This window comes from Phalacrocorax aristotelis, chromosome 1, assembly GCF_949628215.1.
Source record: "Phalacrocorax aristotelis chromosome 1, bGulAri2.1, whole genome shotgun sequence".
Taxonomy (NCBI): domain Eukaryota; kingdom Metazoa; phylum Chordata; class Aves; order Suliformes; family Phalacrocoracidae; genus Phalacrocorax; species Phalacrocorax aristotelis.
Window position 1 is genome coordinate 151,286,581 of NC_134276.1, and position 24,647 is coordinate 151,311,227.

Consider the following 24,647-nt stretch of genomic DNA (forward strand, 5'->3'; position numbering starts at 1 on the left):
ATCTGTAGGTAGAGTACCTACTCTGTACTCTGCTAATGTGTTTCTCTAAAATCTAGAGAACTACGCTGATTTTCCTGCCTGAGGTTTCCACCTAATAATAACAACATATTTTTCTACACTGTGAGTTGGTTCTGGCTGCATACATTTCCGTTCCAGTGTCATTCGTAGTTGCTTTTAACTTAAGCAAAAAGCAAGATTTGATTTCAGCTAAGACCAGACATATCAAATTCAACTTTAAAAAGTGTCAGGGAGGGGAAAGGAAGGACATTTTGGCTGGGGAGAAAACTGAGAGGAAGGGACTATAAACAGAGTAAAGTGGAAATTTTATCTGAGATGTAACAATATCTTTGCTGCTGCAGCAGCATCTAGCAGGCACAACTTTCTGGATCTAATCTCTTCAACCATTAGTTTTTCATCCGTACGCTCTGCTGTGCGCTGGGGAGAGAGGGAGAGATCGGGATTGCTGCTGTGGCTGCACAGCCCATGCCAGGAACCTCTTGGTACCCTGGCTGCATCACCGTGTCCCAGCCCAAGTGAGCTCATGAGGCTCAGCTGGCCTGGGAGAGGTAGCACAGACACGTAATGAACACAACTGTCACGGAAAGTCTAAGAGGGACGCTTGTTCCATGGACTCCACGGACAATGAAGAATTGGTGTGCCACCCCCTCTCTCGCCCCCCAGCTGATGCCAAAGCGGGCGGCCGGCCGCCAACAGATGAATAGCAGGTCTGTTCCAGCAGCTGCGCGTCCCGGTCCAGCGAAGACAGTCTCCGGGAGCGCAGAGTGCCCCGCTCCGTGCGTGGTCTGCAGAGGAAGAGAGCTGGAGGCAAAAGGATGGCCTCAGAAGGGGAGAGCATCAATCTTCAAGTGAGTCCATCTCGGGGGAATACCCGTGGGAGGGAGAAGTGGGAGGGAAGATCCTTGGTTCAGGGGAAACATCCACTGCTCCTAGCATTTGCTCCTCAGCTTTGGCAGCAAATTTCACTTGAAAATTCAGTGCTGCTTTTTTCCTCTGGTCTCCTTTGAAGAAAAGCTAGCGGCAGGATCTCTGCCCTGTTCTGCCCGGAGCTGTTAAGAGACTTTTTCCAAAAAAGCGAGGGTAAGAAAAGGAGTATTACTAAAAAGAGCTGCTTTTTGGGGGAAGGAGGGGAGGGCAGAAATTAGCCTTTCACTCTCAGAAGGAGGCAGCACATACTTTACAAGCTGCAAAAATCTGAGCTGCTCCTCATCTCACAAAGCCTTTCTCTGTTTGGCAGAAAATGCTCCCAATCTGGAGAGGAGGAAAAGAAATAAATACAGCAAATGCTGAGGGAACGCAGAGGCCAGGGTTTCCTATGCAGGGTTTATAGAGAAAAAAAACTTCTTGGTGAAGCTCTTTCAGTTCTCTGTGTTCCTCTTCAGAGTGTTTGTGTTTTTTAAGAAGGGTGTTTCTTGTGCTCAGTGTGTGTTCTAGGAAAGGGCAGCTACCCAAGCATTTGGAAAAAGAAACTATTAGAGATGAAATGGAATCAAAACCCCAGATCACAAACGCCCACTGGACTTCAGAAGTTCAAGTCTAGATCCGCACTTCAGACAACTCTGGAGAAAGGCAGAGTATGAAGCATTGCTCTGGTGCACCCCTGGGATGGTTGGTAGCAGGGTCCAAATTTTGCAGCTGTTTTTTTTTGTCTGTAATGGTCTTAACCATCCTCAGATGTGAAAATGGGGAAGTCCATCAGGGGTCTCAATTTTTATTTCTTTGGCCTATGTCAAAGAAACTAAAATGGAAAGATTTGTGCCCTTGGAAATAATGAGGACAGTTATCCTTAACTAGAAAGAAGGACTGAGACTCCCTGGTCATGCATAACATATCTCCACTGAGATACAAGGTGCAGAGCAGTTTTTTAAGACCTGGGAGCAGTTATGCTCAGATAAGAGATGTGATGATTGACGAAGACACGCAGGTAGCTGTGGTGGTGAAAATGTACTCTATTTAGGATTGAAGAAGAGAAAGGTTAGGCGTTCTTAGAACTAGGTAATAACAGGAAAGGTAGAGAAATCAGTAAACCAGGAACTGGGGGAAAAGAGCAAAGAGAACAAGAAAATTATGCTAAATAAAAAGTCAGATTATCTCCTTGTATATTAAATTTTTCCAGCCAATGGAAAGTTTGGGGTCTATAGTAGATTTGAAGCCCAGGTTTCATAGATGAAAAAATCAGCTTCTTCGATTAAAATGCTTATAAACTTCTGAAAAATCTGGATTTTAGGTTCTTTTTCAACCCAAGAGAAAGAGCCGAAAGTTACAAAATTGAAAAGAGCATACCTATCTGTTTCTAGAGCAGGAAGGTGTGGAGTGTTTCTACCGACCTCTACACAGGTTGCCACAAGAAAAATCATGCTACTGAGATTTTCTTTGCAACACCTTACAGGGATTTTGTGAAGCCTCCAGACAGTACAAAATATAGGTGAACGCACACAGGTTCCTGCATGCTTATGATCAGGAAGTATACAGTGCTGACAGGGGAGGGAAAGAGCGTTACATACGACCACGTAGCTGAGACAAGCAGAGGGTCCTGGCATGATGTGACTTGAGAAGTGTGTGGTGAGGGAAGGAGTGATTAGTGGAATTTAAAAAAAGTCTTTCAGCTGCAAGTACATTTAAAAGCCTCTTTTGAGTCCTTGCTTTGCACACCAAACGCAAAGCAGGTGTCTTCTTGGAAGTTTCCAGATGTGGGTTTATGAAGAGCTTGTGGGAATGTGCACTGCATGCTCTGGGTTGGTAATGCATGACTCACTTCTCCTCAAACTGCTCCTGGATGGAGTAGCAGGAACAGTCGTGAAAGTTAACTATGATACAATACAGAAATAGGAAATTTTATTTACTGGGAGAGTGTCCTGTACCCAAAGCAGTTGCACAGTACCTACTAGCATTTTTTATACAACATTTACATAGCCAGGCTTGACAGGTGACAAGAGAAAGAAAACAATATAAGCCTGTGGCCTAGCATAGGAGAGAGCTAGAAGAGGCAACTGAGATTTAAGAAGGCTCTAAGGGGCACTGATCAGCCCCCAACCTTTTTGCTCATCCTAAAGCATGAGAACAGGAGCTCACTCAGCAGAATTAAAAGTCTCCATAAGAGGAGACACTCCCTCACCCAGCGTGTCATCAGCCTGTGGAATTTGCCATCTCCTGGAGCCGGTCAGAAGGTCAAATATTGAAGTAAGCATGGAAAGGTTGGCAGGTCCAGTAACAATATTTACAGTTATGCAAGCTAAGAAAGGTACTTTCAGATCCCATAAGCCAGTAGCAGCATAAAAATAAATGCCCCTTTCAGTTCCCTACAGGCACAATTGCTGACCAGCCTGAAAGTGGTATCTTACATTAGAGAAGTTATACACCAACTGTCCATAAGTGAGACCTAGGACTGCTTTTTAACATCAAGAAGTATCTGCCATTAATCCACTTTCTCCCTCACAAAAATTCTCTTGTTCGGTGTGTTTCAAAGGAGACTGTTTCCCAGTTCTGACTTCTAGGAAGACTTAACAAAACCTCAAAATGGGCACAGAGAGATGCTAAAAGGAAATGGTGCCGAAGGGGAAAAAGAAGCCACAAGGCTGTAGAGCAGCCTTGCTGATCTATGCAGCCAGCCAAGTGCTAAGACAAAAGATAAAACTTGAATTAAAATCCTCTAATTAAAAAGATTAATTTACCTATTAAAAGATAAAACTTTAACATAAATTAATTTGAATTATGCATTTTTCTTCCCAGACGTCTCTATTTGTGGCTTCCAAGTGAAACTTTCACCTTCCCCGATTAAGCGCCTGCCATTGACAAGAAACCAGGCAGGCAGACCAGTAACCTGATGAGAGATAACAGAGTATATCCTGGGACAGCTGGGATCAGAAAAACACATTTAGCAACCCAACAAGATCCCATCACCAATTTCTTTTTACTTCAGGAAACAAAGGTTTATAAATTAGAATAAAAGTATTGCCTTGATGGTCACACTCTGGCTGATTTATCTGCACTTCTTTATGCTATTATTCCCCCTGGCTCTTGCCTCCAGTCCTTCCGCAGAGATTTGCAGGGGGGAAAGAGGAGGGGGAAGACATACAGGATGGCTCTTTTCAGCAGCAAAAGACCCATTAAATCTGTTTAGCTGTGTACCTCAGCTGCCGCAGTTCACGATCTGGCATCTTAACACAACCCTGTTTCATCAGTGATTTAAGCTAATGTAGCAGACTGAATGGGAGCGACTGAGACGACATCCGTTCCACCACTCCCACCACAGCGGCAGTAACCAGGAGAAAGTCTGTGGACAGCTGAAATCAGTAACACTCACCCATTATTGCCACAGCTATGTATGTTAGAGCCCCAGATGAATATTGCAGAATGGAGCAAAGATCGGGGCTGATACTAAACGGCTCCAGAGTTTTATTAGGTTTGTATTTTTGTATTTTCTCATTCATGAATGAGTGTTACGTTCTGTATAAATGGGATTTTAAGGGATGTGCACTGGATGAATGTCATCCATATTCATGTTGCAAAAGAAGCTATATATTGTGCATTGCGTCTTTCTTTTTATAGTTCCTTATTCTTTGGATAAAAAAATTTACAATCCTCTGGGACGAGAAGCAGAAATAATACCTAATCATTTAGAGAATCGTTCACACATCAAAAGTAAAAAGAGTAAACAGATAAAATAATAATTCTGGAAAACAGACCTCACACTGAAATTTTTTGGCAGAAGCTGTTTGATGAATACTTCAAATACAAACTACATCTGCAGAAATAGAGACAGATTTACAAGCAACTTGCAAGCAAAAAAGCTTTTAAATAATTTACTTCTAGTGCTCAGTTTTTGGCCAGATCTATAGCAGCAAGATTTTAGACAGGCAGATAAAAAGCACTAGCTATAGGCCTGACATGGGGACTCTTCCAAAATGCCCACAAAACAAATGGAAAGTCCCACTTACTGTGGATGGTAAATCCCATCTCCCACATCCCACTTTCAGTCTAGGCCTGATGAGTGGATGCAGGGAGCATGTTCACAACTGGGTTAGACTTTTGGTTTTGTGGGTTTTTTGTGGCTCTTACTGTGCCTTGAGGCTGTGATGTGCTTACGAGTTCTTGGCTTGGGCACATATTTGCCTGCTTCTGCAGCAACAGCCAGCTTGTTCTTTCTAGTGCTGTAGGACCTTTACTCTCCTTCAGCAATTTCCTAGAATGGTGGCAGTCTAATATCACCAACAGAGCAGTGTCCCTGCCCCAGTGGACTTCAGTAGTGTAATTTGGGACTGGATAACGGCAGTCTGCAATGAGAAGGAAAAACAGCCTTTCAGAGAGAAAATCACAAGTGGTTCAGAAAGAGCCATCCCTGTATGGTGTGTGCAACTCAGCCATCAAAAGTTTGAGGAACTTTATCTCACTGCGTTTCTAAGCAAACTAACGTAATTGCTACAGACCCTCAAACAGGATCTCACTCCCTACTCCCAGGGGTGCACCCCACCATCTGTGCCATTCATTTGACCCTCGTAAAGCTGGTTCAGAGTGCTTAACTCAGAGGAAGCTAACCACTTTTTGGCAGGGTTAATGTTCTGCTTCGCTGTCCTGCAGTGGCTCTCAGGAGGATCAGACAACCGCCAATGACTAAGATTGCATGGCCATGAGAGTTTGTAGAGGCAACAGGATCTCTCCTTTCAGCAGCAGCTACCCCTCACTTCAGATTAGTTAGCAGAAGGTCCAAGTCTGGGTGTAGCCAGTGAAATAAGCAGGGAAGGCCCAAACAGTAGCAAAGATTGCTCTCACTAGCGGACATCACTCATTGCAAGATTTTGGGCTGCTACTTGAGAGTAAAGCCTTTACAGGGCTAGCTAGAGGGTTAGGCAGAGATTCACTGTGTCCTAGTTGGTCAAAAGACAGGTGTGAAATAGGATATCACACTTTGAAGTGAGAACGATCCTATGCTCTTCTCTCCCAGCTGCAGGGATCTGCAAGTCTGCATAGCATTACCCATGCTGGTTCCAGAAACCAGTAACACTCATACTAGAAGACAGACAGCGTGATCACAACATGCTGAGAAGCAGACTTTTTCTTACAGCCAGTACTAATTGGTCCTTTGTTTTATAGTCAGACGTGGCATTTCTTCTCTCTTCTATAGATTCCTCCTGCCTGCTCTACCTGGACATGGCCAGCCTTCCCTCTCAGGGTGAACATTCACTTATGCCCTTCCCAAACATGGGGCTGCTATTTTCTCATCTTGAAAAACTGGAACCCAGGTTTTAGGGTATCTGGGGAAAATGCAGCACATGTGGATTCAGATATGCCCTTGGAGTTATCCCGTGGAAATCAGCAGCCTTACACCAGAGGCTGATTTGGTCCCTTGCACTCCACCTTGTTGAGGGGTGGTGAAAGAGAAGTATCAATATCTTTCTGAGAGAGGGAGCCCGGTCCCATGCTGTGCACTGGGCAGGCCGTGTCCATCGTGAAGACTTGCATGTGAAGGCAGAGAAGGGAAAGGGGGCAAAGGGGCTGTTGGTAGAGAGCATGTGAAATAGTGAATTAGCCTGACTGACCCATTGGTCAGTAAATCTGCTGTCACTGAAACAATAGGCATGCAGAGGCCTCCCACAGAAGAGTACAAGGGACTGTTGATAAATAGCATTTTTCCGCTGGGTTTAGGGTTAGGGTAGAATTAAGATAACCCTGCAACAGAAAGAAAAAGGCAATGACATGCCATTAGAACAGTCATTTCCTCTGATGTATCTAAAAAGTTGCCTGCCAGTGCTATAAACTGCAGAAAGGAGGCTGTGCTGCCAGAGGACACTGACCACAGAGCATTCAGACCCCTGGCCCACTGCAGCAGAGGGCGAAGCTGGCATATGAGTGGTGCTGCCTCTTCGGCCTCACAGGGAGGAGGGATACCAAGACCTCCCCAGGCTCCATGAGAAGCTCTGCTTGCAGTTGCACATAGGCCCACAGCAACAATGCATGCTGGTCCACAACATGTGGCACTAGACATACGAATTTCACTCAGAGCTGGGGCTGCCATAACAGTAAATTATGGGAGATTTTACCCCACTGCCTTGTAGGGTTGGTTCCTCGCAGAACGGAGCACACCGCACCTCACCACGGTGTCTGATAACCACAGCAGAGCAAGAGCTCAGGTCACAGCTAGAAACAAAGTTGCAAGGGAGGGGAAATGGGCTGTATAAAGGTAATCTGAAGAAGCCTAGACATTTCTGAAGAGGAGATTGGGAGAAATGGAGTCACTTGGGTCAGGGGTGCTGCCACCTACCCTGAGGTAAGGGGAGAGGACCCCAGAAGTTGGCAGCTACAAAAGCTTATTAATAATTACAGATTTCTGTGCCTACTTTATAAAGCTTGTACAACTAAAGGAGGGAGAGCAGAGAGGTGGCAACGCCCAGGAGACATGGGGTGTCCCTGCCAGTGTGGGAAGGGTGTGAAGTGGCACAAGACCTGGGGTGACAAGATGGTGCCTCCGCAGCACTGGGGGCCAAGGGGACACTCAGGGCTTTGCATAGTAGGGGCCCCATGCCCCACTGACAGTGGTAGCAAGTCAGTGCAGTTACACCTTGTTTGGAGGACAAGATCAGCCGTCAGCCACACCAAACTGGCCCAGGACAACCCTCCTGCCACTGACGTGGTGCACCACCAGCTTGGCCTGGCATGCTCACAGCACCTGCACATTGGCCACCAGTGGGACCCCTTTCCTCTCGCTTCGCAACCTCTTCCTCAGCCACAGCCTTTATGGGCATCATCTCTCACCCCATATCTGTTTCACACATTGAGATACAGACACATCTCATCCACACTTGCACCTTACAGATTTGAGTGCACAAGGAGTGGGTTTTATTTAGTGAATAATCACAAGCCTGGTTATGGTGTTGGCAACACATGGTTCCCCTGGTTGGCCAACAGCAAAACCTCCCACTGAGGTGTCTTTGTGAGTGGGAGTCTCTGCAACGTGAAGTACCTGTTAAACCACAGCTAAATCAATTTTTTTGTCTTTTGTCAGAAAGTTGTCCCCCTCACCTTCGTTCCAGCCCACGCTGAGAGCTGAACCATGTGCCCGCTTCTCTGTTTGCCCTCAGCTGACAAAGAGGTACAGCACCTCCACTAAAAATGGAAGCCTTTGGCCCAAACCACCATTTCTCAGACTTTCCTGAAAAATATGTTTTCATTTGTTATGTTTCTCTTCTGAGAACCAAAAATGGGCAATGCTGCATGCATACAATAACCACACACAGAATTGTGAGCTCCTCCAAGTATGAAAGGGTACATGGGCATTTTCACTGCCGTTTCCCCATCCCTGGCTTGTGAGTCAAATGTTTATAAAACTCTCTCTGAGAAAAGGCAATACAAGAAATGAGCTCCACTACTGTAATTTAGACTGCCCCAGGTATGTAAACACATAACAGAAGCATTTGAATTATACACCAGAATGATGGAAGAGCCCATGTGCAGATGCTGCAAGACTCACATCACCAGTTACCATACACCTTGACACACGCCTTTGAACCAGGCAAGTTATAATTCCTTGTCAAATTACATGAATCAGATGTGTGACTTTATAATTACAGCTGTGAAAACCATTATACTTAGGATCTTAGAACTTTCTATCCAAAATAACCCTTGGGGAAGAAATTTCTCATGAAGCTGCCTGGGTCAAGGTTCAGCAAGTGCTGGAAATTCTCGGGGAATCCTGTCAGTAGGTTTAGAGAAACGAGAACAAGAAAATGAGATGATGTACTGTTTTGTGGATTGTTTAGGCTCTTTTTTTTCCTTTAGGTTTTTAATTTTTGCAAATAGTTATGCATATTTGCAGGAGTTTTCTCTTTGCACTCACACAACTCCAAATAGTGTTTTGGGGAATTAAAAGAAAAAAAAACCAAATTCACTACAGACCTTAGTTATGCGAGAAAAATAACTGCTCCTACCAATGTAACAGGAGCCAGAGGGCAACCAACCATTATTCTGTAACCTATGTTTTACTGAAAGAATGTTTCTACAGAAAATAACAACAGAGCAATACTCTGTACTCTCACAGGACTTATGTGAGAACCAAGTTCTGCTGTCCCTAGTTCTCCAAGCATTTAATAGATATCAGTGAATTTAATTTCACAATTCCCACAGGGAGCAAGAGGTGTTTTCCAGGCTGTTTTACAGCTATTAAGTCAAGGCTACAGATATTAAGTCAAGGCAGAGATGGTTAAATGACCACGGATGTACCCAAGGACACACAATTGGAAAGTGACAGAGCAGGAAGGAAAGGCTAAGCATCTCTGTTTGGATAGGTGGATTGCCGTTGAGCAGCAGTGTGTTTTGTGGTTTCATGTCTACTTCTCACTGGCTAAATTCTTAATCTCCATTATTTTTTTAAGAAATTGTTAAAGACTGTTTTATTTAGCCATCAGAGACCACTCTGTTACTTCACACAATGTAAAGAAGAGCATTAACTGAAGCTGTCAATAACAGAACAATCACAATTCCTTCCCTGCTGAACATAACTTGAACATCAATTGGAAACAAATTTTGACACACTTTCAAAAGTTCAGGCAGACAGCGCTGTTTGCACCTCTTTCTTGGTGGAGCTAGAGTCATGCTCAACCATGTTGGTGTAGGAAGCAAATGCCAAAGCCAAAGTGAAACAAGCTAAATTATATTAAACATAAATTCTGACTCAGAACGACCATACAGGTTCTTGATGCAACTATTCTACTTTAAGCTTGCAACTTTTTTTAGCTGATTCAAGATGAAATGCTCCTGCATGTCCCTGTGTGATTTCAGGCTGTGGCCACACATTTTTTGCTGACTGGAGCTGAAGTGCTGAAGGGGGGAGGTTCATCCTCGCCACCACCATCAATTATTATTGCTCCCTCAATGCAACTGCTCAAAGTAATTACTCTATTGAGACTGTCTGGGCTAGGAAACCTCCATTACTGAGTGTCTAAGCTAACCCAGATCATTGTGAAAGAACTCGGTTAGTGAATATGCAATTATGTCTTCTAAGGTAGAATTAAGTCCCCTGTCTTCACAAGTCTGGACAGAGACAGAAATAGCAGCTCCTTTAGATAGGCCTTCATCCATCTTATTGCAATGGGATAATTGTTGCATTCTTGGGTTTTTCTTGGCTGGTCATGTTAGCTGAAGATCTAGTTCTTCTGGGATGATCAGAAGACAATTAAGTATACAATCTAGGTTCTTCTTAACTTAGACATAAAGAATAAGGAAAGCAGATACAAATACAAACACAAATAAAAAATATTAATGCATAACATAAGCACCTGGGTTTTTTTCATCTTTTGCCCATGGTGATACCTTGACTGACAATCCACACTGATCCAGCAAAGTATTAATATGTTACAAGTAAATATAATTGCTGCTGTTTCCCCCCCTTTTAACAGAAACAGATTTGAACTCCATCTTCATCTTCATGTGCTAGATTCTTGGGATCTGATTCTGGACCAATTTCTTAGCCAGCCCCCATTTTTGGCATGCGGCTGTGAAAAAGTTGCCAAAGGGAGTTGTGTCAAAGGGCTTTTACTTTGCTCTTAATGGCTCCATGTACAGTCTGAAGGAATCTGAAGCGCTCACGAAATGTGGTTTCCCCTCTGGTGTTTGCTGTTCAGCTGGCTCAGCAGCTCAACCATTTAAAACCATTGTGAGTGGATTTAGTACTTGTGAAATAATGCTGGCCTATTCAGATCCAGGGAGGGATGGGCAAAGTCCACCAGCACAATAAAAGCCCCTCTTCCCTCCTTCTCAGATGAGGAGCCAGAGTGGAACAGAGTTTGAGGGAGAAAACTACTCATATCCAGGTTCAGCTACACAGATCCTGGGGGAAAGAGATATGGGCCTACTAAAATAAAAAAAGCTAACATGTGCTCAGAGGAGGCAATGTCTTCAGCATCCCAGAAAAAAAGAAAAAACTAACAGCCCCCCAAACACACCAAAAACCAACTACTTAAGTATAGGAAGAAAATCATGAGGGAGAGAAATAAAAAAAAAATAGACGAGTGCAGCCCCAGAAGAGACCTCTAGTGGGGGGTGGTCCACAAAATGACATTATGAATGCTATTGAGCCAAATGGGGGAAAAAGAAACAGAGAACTGAGAGTCCTGGAGGTTTCTGTCCCCAGACACCAAAGAAGATGGAGCTCCCCACTTCATCTTAGCCTGAGCTACTAAGTATAGCAAGAGGTGTGTTTCATCTCTGAGCTGATCTAATGATCAATTATTCTGCTGAGACCATGAAAAAAAAAGAGATAACTAAAGCCATCTCTGATGTGGACAGCATTGCGTGCACACTGTAGATCCGTATCTTTATGCAGAGATTTAAACTCAGGACCAGGCTCAGGCAACTCAAGAGCAGATGGCAACAGGTCTTGGTGGCTACTAATTAGGTTAGCTTTTGGTTAGCAATGTTGAGCTGAGTAGCCGCCTGATTCATTTCCAACCCCCTCTGCACTACCTTCAGCCACAAGCCTCCAGGCATCACCCTGAGTTACTGAACTAGGTCAGTCTTATGGCGTTCACTTTTTTGGACCATGGCAAAATGAGCAGCTCTCTTACAGATCCCTAGGTTGGGGAACAGGCTCACAGTTCGGATGCGGGCCAGTGTGGTGGTGAGCTCAGGTGTTTACAACCAGGGTGGGACAGGGTCGTTTTAAAGTGCTTCCTCTTGCCACACTCGCACAATGTACAAACAGGGACATTATCTCTCCTGTGGGAGCAACTGACTCAGATGCTTGGCCAGCTGCAGGGAAAGGTGTCCCCACAGCCAACAGCAAAGATAGCTAAAAAATAAAAAGATGCATCGCTCTGTGGGCGCACATGATAACAATACATTCCTCTCTTTCTGATCCAAAAGCAATTTTTTCCTTCCTTCGTTCCCCTCCCTGTTTTTTCCTGTCTGATGAGAACTTCTTTCTCAGCTAGGAGCCTGGTCTGTCTGTTATTGGTGTGCCTAACATAATTTTTTATATTCCTCCCAATTTTTTTTTATTTTACGTATTATCAAATGGCTTACAAAAAGTAAAGTTCAGCCAACTAAACCTCAAAGGAGTTACGCAAGAGCAAGTTGCACTGAGCTTTACCACGAGCCCTGTACAATTAACCACATATGTCCATGGACTTGGTAGATCTGTTTATGAAGTACATTGTAGGCATATATTGTTGCAGTTCTGGCTGGAGCAGTCTGAAAGGATGCCGTTCCCGGTTCTATCCTTCAGTAAAAAGACACTGTCTCTAGCACTATTCTTGGCCTTTCTGAAAAATAAGGGACAGTATCTATCTGAGTAAATCCTCCTGATATATCAGCCATTTCCATACACATGATACATTTGTGTCCTGCACATGACAAAGTACTTCTTCATTTGTTATCCTGTGCTCAGTGGGTGTAACTGTAAGACTGATTCAGGAGAAATGAGAGCATACTTGTGGGAAGTTTGTCTTAGGACCAGCAAAATAGACAGGCTAAGAGAAGGCTGTGATTTACTGATCACAATATTTATATGGAAAGATCTATGGCCTTTGATGGCCTTCTCCTCCTCCTGGTGCATTGTGAAGGGCAGGTAGAACTCTGTGACTCCTCATGGTTGTGCTATAGAAAATATTTGGTGGCCCCAAAACTGTGGGAATATTGTATCTGTTGCCAAGCAGTGTTCGGTCTGCCTTTTGCCCAAGGCACCTATATTACATACACAATCAACACTAACATGTTGATACCTGTGAGCAGAGGGAAATTCACATTCTGTACTCAAACGCTGCAGGAGCTGGGGTGTTAGGAGGATGTATGAAATTAAGGTAGGGAGGGCAGGGAAGGAGACGAAAGACTTTGCAGCTACTTTCAGATGTAAGAGATATAGTTGAGTGAAGGCCTTCAAGATTGAAGATTGAAGAGATATCCTTTGAGGCAGTATTTCTTCAGAAAGTAGATTACAAAGTAAAATCTCTTCAAAAGGTTCAACAAAACCAAGAATATTTGATGCCAGGTAAAGAACTGAGGAGAACAGTTGTAATGGTTTCACTAAATATTTATCCCTGTCAAAGAGGGATAAATATAGATTAAGAGGCATTGATCTTTACAATCATATTATTACGTGGAAAAGAATTTCTTTTGACCATCCTCTCCAGTCATGTCAGCAGCATCATCAAACAGAGTATCAGGGTGCCCAAACAGGACATAAGAAACTGTGAATAAACAAAAAAGGGAAAAGTGGCATTTGTTTTTGTTTTTGCAGAGAAACAGACTGTAGTGAGCATGCAGAAAGGTACCAAAAAACTGCCAAACCCTTCACAGGACTACTGCACAACATCTTGACAATAAAGTTGAGCTGCTCCAACAACAGTGAGCTCTGCTGGGGGAGGCAGAAACCAGAAAAGGAAAAGTGTGATCAAAAGTGAACAAACTATAGGGGTAAACTCCTCCATCACTTTGTGCTAGGTGTGTGCAAATGTTTCAACACATAACTAAAACTGGGAGCTAATATGAGCTGCCTCTCTGAGGCCATGCTAGTTAATGACAGTCACAGCCACCATGGCAATCCAAACACAGACATCCAGTGCATAGTCCACCCCACAGGGTCCAGGGTTTTTTCCCCTCCTTCTCCCTAATTCTTCCATCTCTCCTCAAACATTCAAGAGTTCACTTGGACACAGCTTTTTGGCTACACCCTTATAAGAATCTAGCTTCAGTTCAAAACACATATTGAGCAAACCTCACTTGAAACCCAGGGCCCATTTGTTCTGCACCAGTGGTTCCCTCTTTTGTCCCTCAGCCATCTTGAAGTAAGAAACTACAGGATAAACATCAGATACAGTGACAAAGGAAACTTACGTTTTCGGTGGCTGAATGTGAATGCTTTTCAGAAGAAGGCTATATTTGCAGAATTTGGGCATTCAGTTGTCAGAGAAATGGTTATTCTGCTTTAATCTCCTTCTATCCCTATTCTGGCCCAGAGGCATTTGCTTCCCCAATAGAGTCTCCTAGGAAGGCCTCATTTGCTACACCCCTTCCCAAAGGTCTCTCAAAGCACTGTCTACCCAGGAGATCTCTGAAAAACACAATTGTCACTAAGGGGATTTGGGCCTCCCTTTAATTTCTGCCATGCTGTACTATAGCTCCTCATTATAAAGTTAGCTCTTAAAGGTTCTTTGTCTCTGCAGGGTTGAAAGTTGCTGACTGAATGTCTGGGTCCAATTTTCCACCAGTCTTCCTTTAACTGGCCATTCTCAGCTATGTGAAGTGTTTGCATAATGCTACAAGAACATTCACATCAATCTTGTTTAACATTTTGAACCTGTTTTGCAAAGGGGTTAATGAGAAAACAAAAGACAACCTGAATAATAAGTCACCAGAAAAAAAGTCCTAGCCTAATCTTTTAATATAGAGCCTGAGCAGCAGTTATTTTCACAGAGGGAAGAGGACTGACATTTCTTCTAATCTGAGAATGTAATTCCCAGGGACAGTGTATGAGAAAACAGCAGTAATCTACAGAACACCCAGGAACAGTTGTTGAAAGATTCCCAGGGTGTTACTTTTGGCAGGACATCAGGTTCCAATAAAACCCACTGAAAACATCGACTAAAAACAATAATACTAATATTTTACACAGATGAAGTGTCTTTTATCTAAGGGCCACAAAAGGCTTCTGCAAATGGTGAACAAGCTCCTTGAGGAGGGGTAAATGGAACCGATGCTCCATAGATGTTGCCACTGATTCATTGATTTAGAAGATAGGTTATTGTGTATAGAGTATTAGAGGATACAGAAAGAAAAGAGTTAACATGTATAGGCAAGCTTGGGAGCATTCTTTGTAGTGAACTTGCATAGACATAGTAACCTATTTTTTAATGTTTTCAGTAAATCAACTGCTGACATTCCACATACACAATTTGAGCACCTGTACACAAATCAGGTAACCAAAGATTGCATTGTGCAAATACACAAAGTACTACGTAAGTTCATGCACAGCTACTTGACTCTAATGTGAAATTCTGTATACTATCCTTGCAATTCCTGCTTGGCATGCTTTTGTATGTTTTCTAAGACCAGCCTGGGACTTTAAAAATCTATATAACCTTATATAAGCGTATGAAAAGTTAGGGACTAGAAATAAGAGATTGGTGTAGGCCACTTGTGAACTGCTAGAAGTTTTGGCTCCAGATCCATGCTTTGCACTGTTAGTCTGTCTCTGCTGGGAACCATTCCACAGTGTGGCTACCTTTCACAAAACCCAAGATGCTGCATCACTCTGGGCCATGTATGAAGGTTGGCCTATACTTCATATACCATACTGTAAAGATGTTGCTGGTGGTGTTTTACTGGCAAAACCTCCAGCGGACATACTGTTTCTACTGCATCATTAACAGCTTTTATGGCTTAACTGAATTGCTTATGACTTTTTGGCACAAGTATGCCATCAAATGTTGCTGCACTGACCTTACGCAAGTGACCTTAAGAGGACAACATATATTGAGATAAGTGGTTCTTTTCCTCAGGATCTTTCAGTGTACATTTTACATGAGGATTACATCTTGTTCTTAGTAGCCATTTCCAGACTCAACGTCACCCTTATTTCCCAGCCCAGCACTCTCATCAGACAAGAAAAGCTGCACAGAAGTCATTGTCTGTGCCCCGAGCACACAGAGACACGAAACTCCTACTCACTGTTTACATGAAGGAAAGTATACAAAACAAGTCATGTTTCCTCTGTGTCATAAGGGTAACAAGGATAGCAACAAAGATTTTGTCATGACAGCCCCGGTCTAAGGCAATGACTAACAGCCAGAAAGATTAGATATCAGGATGATCTAATAGCCTGCTGCTCCCAAAAGGGGGAGGTCCTGCTCCTTTTCAGCCCACCACCCTTTGCTCCCTCCTCCTCTCTGGCTCCCAGAGACACATCCCACCTTGTCCTTGTGCTGGCACTTTCCAAACCCTTCTCACAAATGATTCAGCTCATTAAAGTTGGAGAAAATGGTCTATTTTTCTTTTCTTTTTTTTTTTTTTTTTTAATTTAGCTTGGCTTAATGAGCTGGATTGGCTCAGAACAGGGTCTTATGAAAGCAAGAGTGCAAGAGAGCACAAGGCTTATAGCAGGGGCATTTGCTCTGGACTCTTGAATCACCGTTGTTATAAGGCGTAACCCTCAGATTTATGCAGAAGATACTCTTTTGCTGGTAGTTTCACTTTTTCATATAGATGGCCATAGCTACTTTCTGAGAGAATTTGGTGAAGCCAGAAAGGGGATTAGCAGAATAATTGGTGTAATTCAGAATTTGTATTCAGCTACAAATGGAGAAGAGAGAATAATTCTGGCCTCTTAGAGCTGTACCATACAATACCACAAAAGAATGAAGGGGGGCAATTAGAACTGATGACACACAACTGGAATAGCTTTTATGGGTTGAATATACCATGATGGCAAGGCATCACAGCCACTAAGAGCTGTGTAACGCTTTACTCACTATCAGATATACCCACATACCTTCGCTGTGGCTTGAAACAGCATCTATCACTAAGCTAAAACATACAGAAGCACACCAAGCATCATGAGTCACTGCAGAATTCAAATCCATTTTCTCTGTCCAGTTTTGCTTGCCCTGGACTAGGAGGGCACCTTGTCAGAATCCTTAAAGAAGCTTCAATGCCACCCCCACTGGAGTGACTTTGTCTCCCCACAAGTGCGTGTGTTCCTTTCAGCACTCAGTTTCTGCACAGAGATGACAGAGGTGTATGTGTAACTGCTGTCATTTGGACACAGGTTAAAAGTTTACAAGTTGGTCTTAGCAGCTGTATTTGGAAGCTAAGTTCTCAGAAAGTGAACTGTTCTCATCTTTCCAGATGTTGGTTTTGAACAACCCCATAGTTATGGTCAGAGATTAGAGAGATTTTTGTGGTGTTAAAAGAATGGTTTGGAATGTCTCATCCAGCCATTTGCCCTCAAAACTTTGCAGATGACTCACTAGCACTCACCTCCATTTGTTACTGAGCTAAAACTTTTATCTCCTCAGCTTCTTGTAAAGTTCCACTCTGTATCTTTTAAGAAGCAGAGCCTGTTCTAATATGAAGGAACAAACAACGTGGGAAGTGCAACTCAGAATTCAAGTTTTCAAAAGCGCTCATGTTAAATTCTGGCTAAGCTAATGTGCACAGAGGCATTTGCACACATAAATCACAGCTTGCTTACATCTGGCACACGGAAAGAGCACACTGCTTGGCACACTCTTTAAATGTGCTTCAACTACTGGACTACATTCAGGTCTGCAGACAATTTTGAAAAAGTTTCTTTGTAGTCAGGAGATGCAAAACCTTACTGAGTATTTTGTTGATATTCATAAGTATCAAAGATGCTCACTGTTGCCTGCCATTTCCTGATGAAGCTTCTGCAGCCTTGCATCTGTGGGATTATCAAAATAGGTGCTTTTCATTCTTGGGAAGTACAAAAGCTGTCTCCATATCCCAGATGTTATTTGTTTACCCTGCACAGGTTCGAAGCAATACTTACAAGCAACCACAGTTCCTAAGCTAACTGCATAGATTCATGAAAAGCAGCTATCTAAAGCAGCAAGTAGTTATACCATCATACCCAGATTAAATCGTTTATTGCACTCTCACAGAAGCTGCTCACCATTTTGCTTACATATTCAGCCCCAGATATAGAAGATATGGCCAGAGAAGTCCAAGCTAAAAATGTCAAACTGGTGCCACACCTAGATTGCTCTTAGCACCTTGTACCAGACTAAATGCACATCAAGTGAATTTTTCAGAGTGGTTAGTGAAAACCCATTGGTCAGTACAGCATTGATCACAGTTCTTTAAACTGCACTCATTTTCCTCTGCAAGTGGGTCAGATTCCTTCCGGGTCCTAAATTACAGCTCTTGAGAAAGGAATATTTCTTTTAACCTGGAAATTTACAATCTGCTCAGAACTGCTTTCGAGTTATGCAAGTCCAGATCTGTACTTCTTTCATAATTGCCTACCATGGTAACAAACAGGGCAGCACCATGTCTGGTCCCTCAAGCTCTGTACTTGTGCCAAAGATAACCAGTTATACTGGCATAATTAATTTTGATGCATTAATAACACAACAGTTTTTGTCTTTACCAGGCAGCATATTTGCCAGTAAGATTCAGCAAACATAATTCAGCAAAGTTCTTTCCTCTGCTAAGAGGGAGAACAATCTCTCAGTTTAAAGAACAGGGGAGGAACCCTCATTTAGGGATTAATCATCGCTTTATAACTCCTGCAAAATTCACACTCCAGGCTCTGATTTAGTTATACACAATAACTGTGGCTTGCCAATTAAGAACAACATGGGTATTAGCCTTTCTTCTTTTAGTTTCTCAAATTGCTGATTTAAAACTTCTCTCAGTGTGAGAAGCATTTCTAAATAATCTGAAGTGTGAAATAGCAAGGGCATTTGCATCTCCAGCCAAACCCACAGAGGCTGAAAAGAAAGGCATGATTTACATTCAATACCTCAACCTATAACCTGGAGGACATCTGGAACTCTTCAACACCAACCTCCACTCTGTTGAAGGGGGACTCCTCTCCTGTGGGTACAAAGCAGATTCACCTTTTGACTATATTTGTTCTCACTGGGGGGGGGGGGTGGGTTAGCTTGAAATTATCCATTCCCTCCTATAACTTTTATAGGAGACAAAGCAAGAAGTACTCCAAAGACATGTGAAGTTGACACTTATAAAGTCTTTCTGAACTCACTTGAAATCTTGTCTTGGTCTTTCACTGGAGTACCTGACAGATACCTGGCTTTTCAGCTCATGCAGGTTTTCCCAAAGATCCTGAGACACTCTCAATTAATTGTGAGCTGAGATGAAAAGAAAAATAGTTTCTTCGTCTTATTTAAGAAAGAAATTACTTCTCTTTTGAATTCAAAGTAGATTTCAATGAGTCCTACTTATTTATCAGTCCCAATAAAGCTACACTTATGGTAGAAAGAAGGTAATTTACAAGGTTCAGTCCACTATATCTGCTGGATTTTAGTCTGGTCCCTTACAAGTGGAGTTTCATGGATTTCAGTAGTGCTTCTGAATGGCTGGGGCCATGGGGTGATAACTCATCTTAGCTTGATTGGACAACATTTCTTCTGATCACATATTATTATTAAGAAAGATGTGATTAACTTCGACTTCAGTACTCCATAGAATTTTTTTATTTTCCTGATTCTTTTAAGCCTGGATTTGATAGCAGGTTTGAATTATGAAATTTGCTGGCAATTTGCTTCAGTTGTATCAATAGCCTTGAGGGTTTTTTTTCCCCAAATTTTCACTTTATTCACTCCTTTGAGCTACCAAGACTTGTTAATCCCTTTGTAGCTGCAGAATTTCTTTCTTTGGAAAAAATAAGGGGGGAGGGCACAGAAGATTTAAAGCACACAAGATACACAGTGAACCACATGACGCTTTTCCTATGGGCTTTGATGAAGGGTCTCTGAAGGTAGATAGTTAAATAATTTCAGCTGGGGCATCTTCAATACATGGTAAACATTCACACTGGAACAGTCTGCTCTTTCTGCTCCTCAGTGTCAAGGCGCAATAGCATGTTGACTGAAAACTTGTTCTAAAGATGATTGTGGTATGTAGAGGTGATAGGGGAAAAATAATGGTGAGGCAGCATCTACTTTATTACTCGGGGCAGCAGAAATGGGGGGGGAAATGTCTTTGGAAAGGAAAGATGTGAATAGAATGAAAACCATTTGTACTGGACACTACTATTAGATTTCATCATGGTCTTTCTTTCTATGGGATCCTGGATTCCCAAAGGAAAAGAATTTCCTCTAAGGTCCTTTCTGTACAGTTTCCAGGTAGCTGCAATAATTTCTTTCAGATGGAGATGTAATTTCCACAATGTCATGGTTTCTCAGTCAGTTCAGAGATGTATTCTGGAGAGTAGAGACTTGCAAGCTGTCCAGAAACACTAGGTAGTCCAAATAGGGCTGTTTGTTCATTTAACTGTCAAATATATAGCTGATGTAAGAAGTACTTTCTCTGTTTTCCTCTCCATTTCTAGATGTACTCCAAGGGATTAAATGCAGTTTTTAAAAGCACTTATGATCTGCTTAGAATAGTAGCCATCTCCTACCCAGCTGTAGCTGGAAAAGCTCAGACCCACTGCCGTGATTTTGCTAGCATTCCAGTGACCTGACTGTTCACAGGGACAGGGTATTTTTGATAGCGAGCCCTTAATTCTTCATCCTGCAGACCCAGCCGGTCCACAGAGGCTGACATCATTTGACCACAAAATATAAGATACTAACCACTTGAGCTTTTGCCAGAGTGGAATTTGTTAGCTGAGCACCGATTAAAGTTTCTTTTGGAATCAGTGTCCACTATATATGCTATTATTCACCAGCAGCATGTATTCAGTGTCTCTATGCAATTGGTCAGTAGTTTTTTTCTATGGATATATTTGCCAAGATGAAAAACCAGAAAAAATTTAAACCATTTCCAATGCATTTCCAACTGCTGAACTATGTTTTCTGAACCACATTGTTGAGTCATGATCTAAATTTAATGAATATTCTCCTGGGCAGCTGCTATCCAAACAGTGATCCTCCATTTTCTTTTTCGATTATGATCTGTAAATCTTTGAAGATTAACATTATCAAATGGGGCTACACATATACACAATCTGGGTTGATTACAAAGCAAGTCATAATGGGCAGTTATTTCTTCCTCCCTCCAGGTTTAACAATCTGATCTGGAATGATTTTATAGTCGTCTTTGGAATGAAGAATACTCCTGAAACAAAAACTGTCCACCTTTCCAAATATATGATGCTGTTGCTACTGCTGGTTTGACAGCTGTGACATACACATATTTCACAGGAAAGTTTTGGGTTGGTTTCCCGCCCCCCCGCCCCCCGGCAGCTCAGTGTTCTGTAAGCTGCTGTGGAAATATTGAACAAGCATTGTTAACATTTATCTGGAGCAATATAGCAGCTTAGCCATAAGTCTTAGTCAGAAAAAAAGCCTTGATATAGAATCCTTTTCCACTGGAAAAAAGACAGTTCCAATAAATCTTTTCAAAACTATGTTGAATGAATGAAAATTTGTGAAAGATTTCCACCTAAGTGTGTCAGAATGAAACATTTCATCTTTTCACTTTGAAATAGGTCTTTGTTTTGGCTTTGAATGTCCTGGTATTTTACGTTACAAAACATTTAAAATATTCTTGGATTGGTGAAAAAATTTTCTCTCAACATAATATAGATTTTTTATTCCCCCTTTGACTTTTCTTTCCCAGACAATTTTGAAACAATTAGCACCATCCTTCCAGATCAGAACAAAATAAACTGAATGTAACCAAGTAATCAGTGCACATTACGCACTCTCCTCTGGATCTGAGCCACACAAGATCTGGATCAGTTACAGTTTTCTGCTGAAAACTTGGCTCTTCACCTCAGGCTGCAGGGACTCACATGCTCAGCTTTGGACGTTCTCTAGTTAAGACTTCAATGTCAAAGCATTGGCTATCACAACAGTATCTATAGTCGCTGGATTCTGTAACCCTAGTGCTGTAAAACCCACCAAGTACATGGTCTTAATAAACACAGAGAAAATTGCAAACTGTAGCAAAATATCTTGAACAAGCATTTTGCTCTTATAATACACTGATTAATAAAATGGGAGATTCCAGGTTTTATGAGGCTGTTGGGTGGAGAACTGAGATTTTCTGCATAAAATATTTCCCTTTCTTGATCTTGGAGAGAGAGGAAGAACAGAAAGCAGTTATCTGCTCTGTATTTATTGATTATATATAACTATTGGTTGAGATGCAGGTTTTCTGCAGCTGAATACAACAATCTTAACTGCACTACAAGAAATTCAATGATGGTTGCTAGGGCATGTAATTGAGGTTGTTACAGGGAAGAAATGGAAATTTACCAGTCAAAACTAGCTAGTGCTCACACTGTTCCAGCATATACTAAGAATCAACCCCTTTCTAATCTATTCTTAAAAGGTTAACCTATTCGTGCATTGCTTCGGGTGACTTTGGTGTAGAAGAGTGAAGCAGAGGATTGTTGTCTTCATTACATAAATTATTACGCTCACAGAGCCACACCTATGACACCCCTCTGGTGCTCTTGGTTATTCACATCTTCAGAGATCCTGCAGAAGGTCAAGCAATGCTGAGGCCAAGAGCTGGACACAACACCACCTTCAGGTGCTGTTCCATAGTTGCCTTCTGTCGAAGTAACCATTACAGCAAAAGACAAAGCAGGATGATCCTTCAGGTAGTTCAATACCCATCCAGCTTGTCATGCAACTGCAATAGTACTAGTACAGCTCCACAGCCTTTTCAATAGGTTGATAGAATAACTGCTATAATCAGCACCAAACTCAAGTTTACCACTGTACAGAAATCCATTCCAAAAGTTTAGGAAGAGTAACAGATACTTGTGAGTCCTTGGGGATCACTGAATTACTCAGTGTCACCTTCTGCATGAGGCTGATGCTGTATCACTTTGCTGCTTCTTGTACTGAATCCAGTAGCTAGTATTTGACTATAGCATATAAGGTGTCACATCTTGATTTGAAGGTTTCAAGAGATGGAGAATTTGCCCCCCTTCTTTGGCAAGTTATCTCGCTGTCTTCATTTCTAATTTAAACTTACCTTGATTCAGCTTCCTGCTATAGGGTTTTTATAGGCTTTCTCCAGCAATAATGCAAAGTTGGTTTAGTACCAGCTAGACTCTGTGTTACTTATTAAGTCTGAATCAAGTCTTCTTTTAAGCAGGACAGCTGGATCTCTTTCAGTTTCCCATTGGAAGGCATTTTCTAGTATTTTCATAATTTGTATGGCTCTTTTCCTGTGCACTCTCCAGGTTTTATGGGTTTCTCAGCTGTGAAAGAGTTTCTCATGTTATTCTGATATTAAAATAATGAATCTTACGAACACAACCCTGCTCACATGATCACTGTAGAACTCCCATGTCCCGCAGCAAGCTCATGTTCAGCTCTGTTTCCATTAGGTCCCTTAAATCCATTTCCATATCACTGCCTTCCAGTTGTATAGTTCTTAATGCTCATAAGCTGTACTTCACATGTATTGTACCTAGCAATTAACAAAAAAAAGACTAGCTATGAAAAATTATTAGTTACCTTTATCTATTATTTCATTCCAAATCACTGCAAACTGGCCTGACAAAACTACCTGGCATATGACCATGTTGATTAGGATTAACTTACCCATATCAGTTCAGTTGAGGAGGGTTTTACTTTGTGACACACAAAGTTAAATGACCTCCTCTTGCCTTCCCTACCTCCACAAATAAAAATTAATATATTTTTCTTAAAAAAATATTAGTCTTACATGCTCTCTTAGCCATATTTGTAGCCTCATGGCCCACATGTCTTCCATTCCAGGCTACCTCTCACATGTTCTATTCTACAGGCTTGCAAGGGTCTTCTATAACACTTTATTTAAGCCAGCTTTGGGCTCAAGAAATGAAACAGATAAAACCACTGAACTGTCTCAGCAACAGTCAACATGTTGATCCTAGTTTGGATGGTCCCAGCTCTAGCACTCAACATCTCTGTCAAATCCAGCTATAGCACCAACTAATAACGGTCACTAGAGCACATCACTGGGGCTGATAAAGGGCTGTAAAGGGCAATAAATCTGGCAGGGTATCATGTAACACAATGGATGTTTTCAAATAATATTTTCTGAAATAAAAAATAATGCCAAAAAAATGCAAACCTCACTTTATACTGGGCATAATATGGTATATTCCCTTTCTTCCTCTACTAGTTGAATCCCATATCAAGCTTTCTCAATATTTGCCCTCTACTATCAACCAGACTAGGCCAGAATTATCCAGGTTATCTCGCTCTGCCTGTCTTTAACTCTCCTCTAGACTCAAATGTTTCCTTATTGCTCAAAGACCTATTACAAGTTAGCAAGAGAAGGCTATGCATCTCACACAACTCTCATGTTTATCTGGTGCTACCTAAGCATGCTGGGTTTTATTTTTTAATTCTTTATGGTTGCTGTTTATTATCTTTCTTAGCTACTTGGGTGAGTTGGAAGGTGCTTCTGCATTCCCAGGATGCATGATTGCATCATCCTGCTTCTTTCTAAACACAAGAGAGAACTATTGAGTATTTCTGCCTTTCCTGCATCATCAAGACTTTCACCAGCTTCTGCTAGCAAGGGAGTTATACTATTGTTAGGAATTATTTTATTGGTGTTATCTTTTAAAATGCCTTACTATCCCCCTAGGCTGCAAGATAAAGCCTCTTTTTCTCCCTCTCAAGTCTTTCACCTCTTTATATTTCCACAGTCTCTAACTTACATAATTGCTGCCTCTTTCCTCTTTCTTCTCCTCTTGCCTGTTTATCTGATATATTTTTAATAGCTGCCTTTAGTTCCTCACTGAGGAGGTGCCGCTAACCAAAGATGTCCTTGTTCACAATTATGAAATTGTGGGTTTTTTTCAGTCATCTCGTAAACTTTCCTAGAATAATTTCCAGTTGTCATTCATATTTTCCTGTCTAAATCTCACCACCTCTGTCCAAGTTTCTCTTCCCAACCACTTTCATTCATTGTTTTCCTGGTTGCTTTGAGAAATAAGCCATTTGGGAGCACCAAATGACTAAACAGAGATATACTAA

General features: G+C 42.0%; 1 protein-coding gene across 2 annotated transcripts in view; it reads left to right on the plus strand.

The window, feature by feature from the left end:
- Window positions 1–307: 307 nt before the first annotated feature.
- Window positions 308–24,647, plus strand: part of NINJ2 (ninjurin 2) — a 47,927-nt gene continuing 23,587 nt past the window's right edge. The window contains exon 1 of one of the 2 annotated variants that reach the window (XM_075116034.1): window positions 308–866. In XM_075116034.1, coding sequence (XP_074972135.1) covers window positions 834–866 — 33 coding nt within the window. In that variant the 5' untranslated portion in view covers window positions 308–833. The remainder of the gene's footprint in view (window positions 867–24,647) is intronic. The other variant, XM_075116026.1, reaches the window with a different exon arrangement.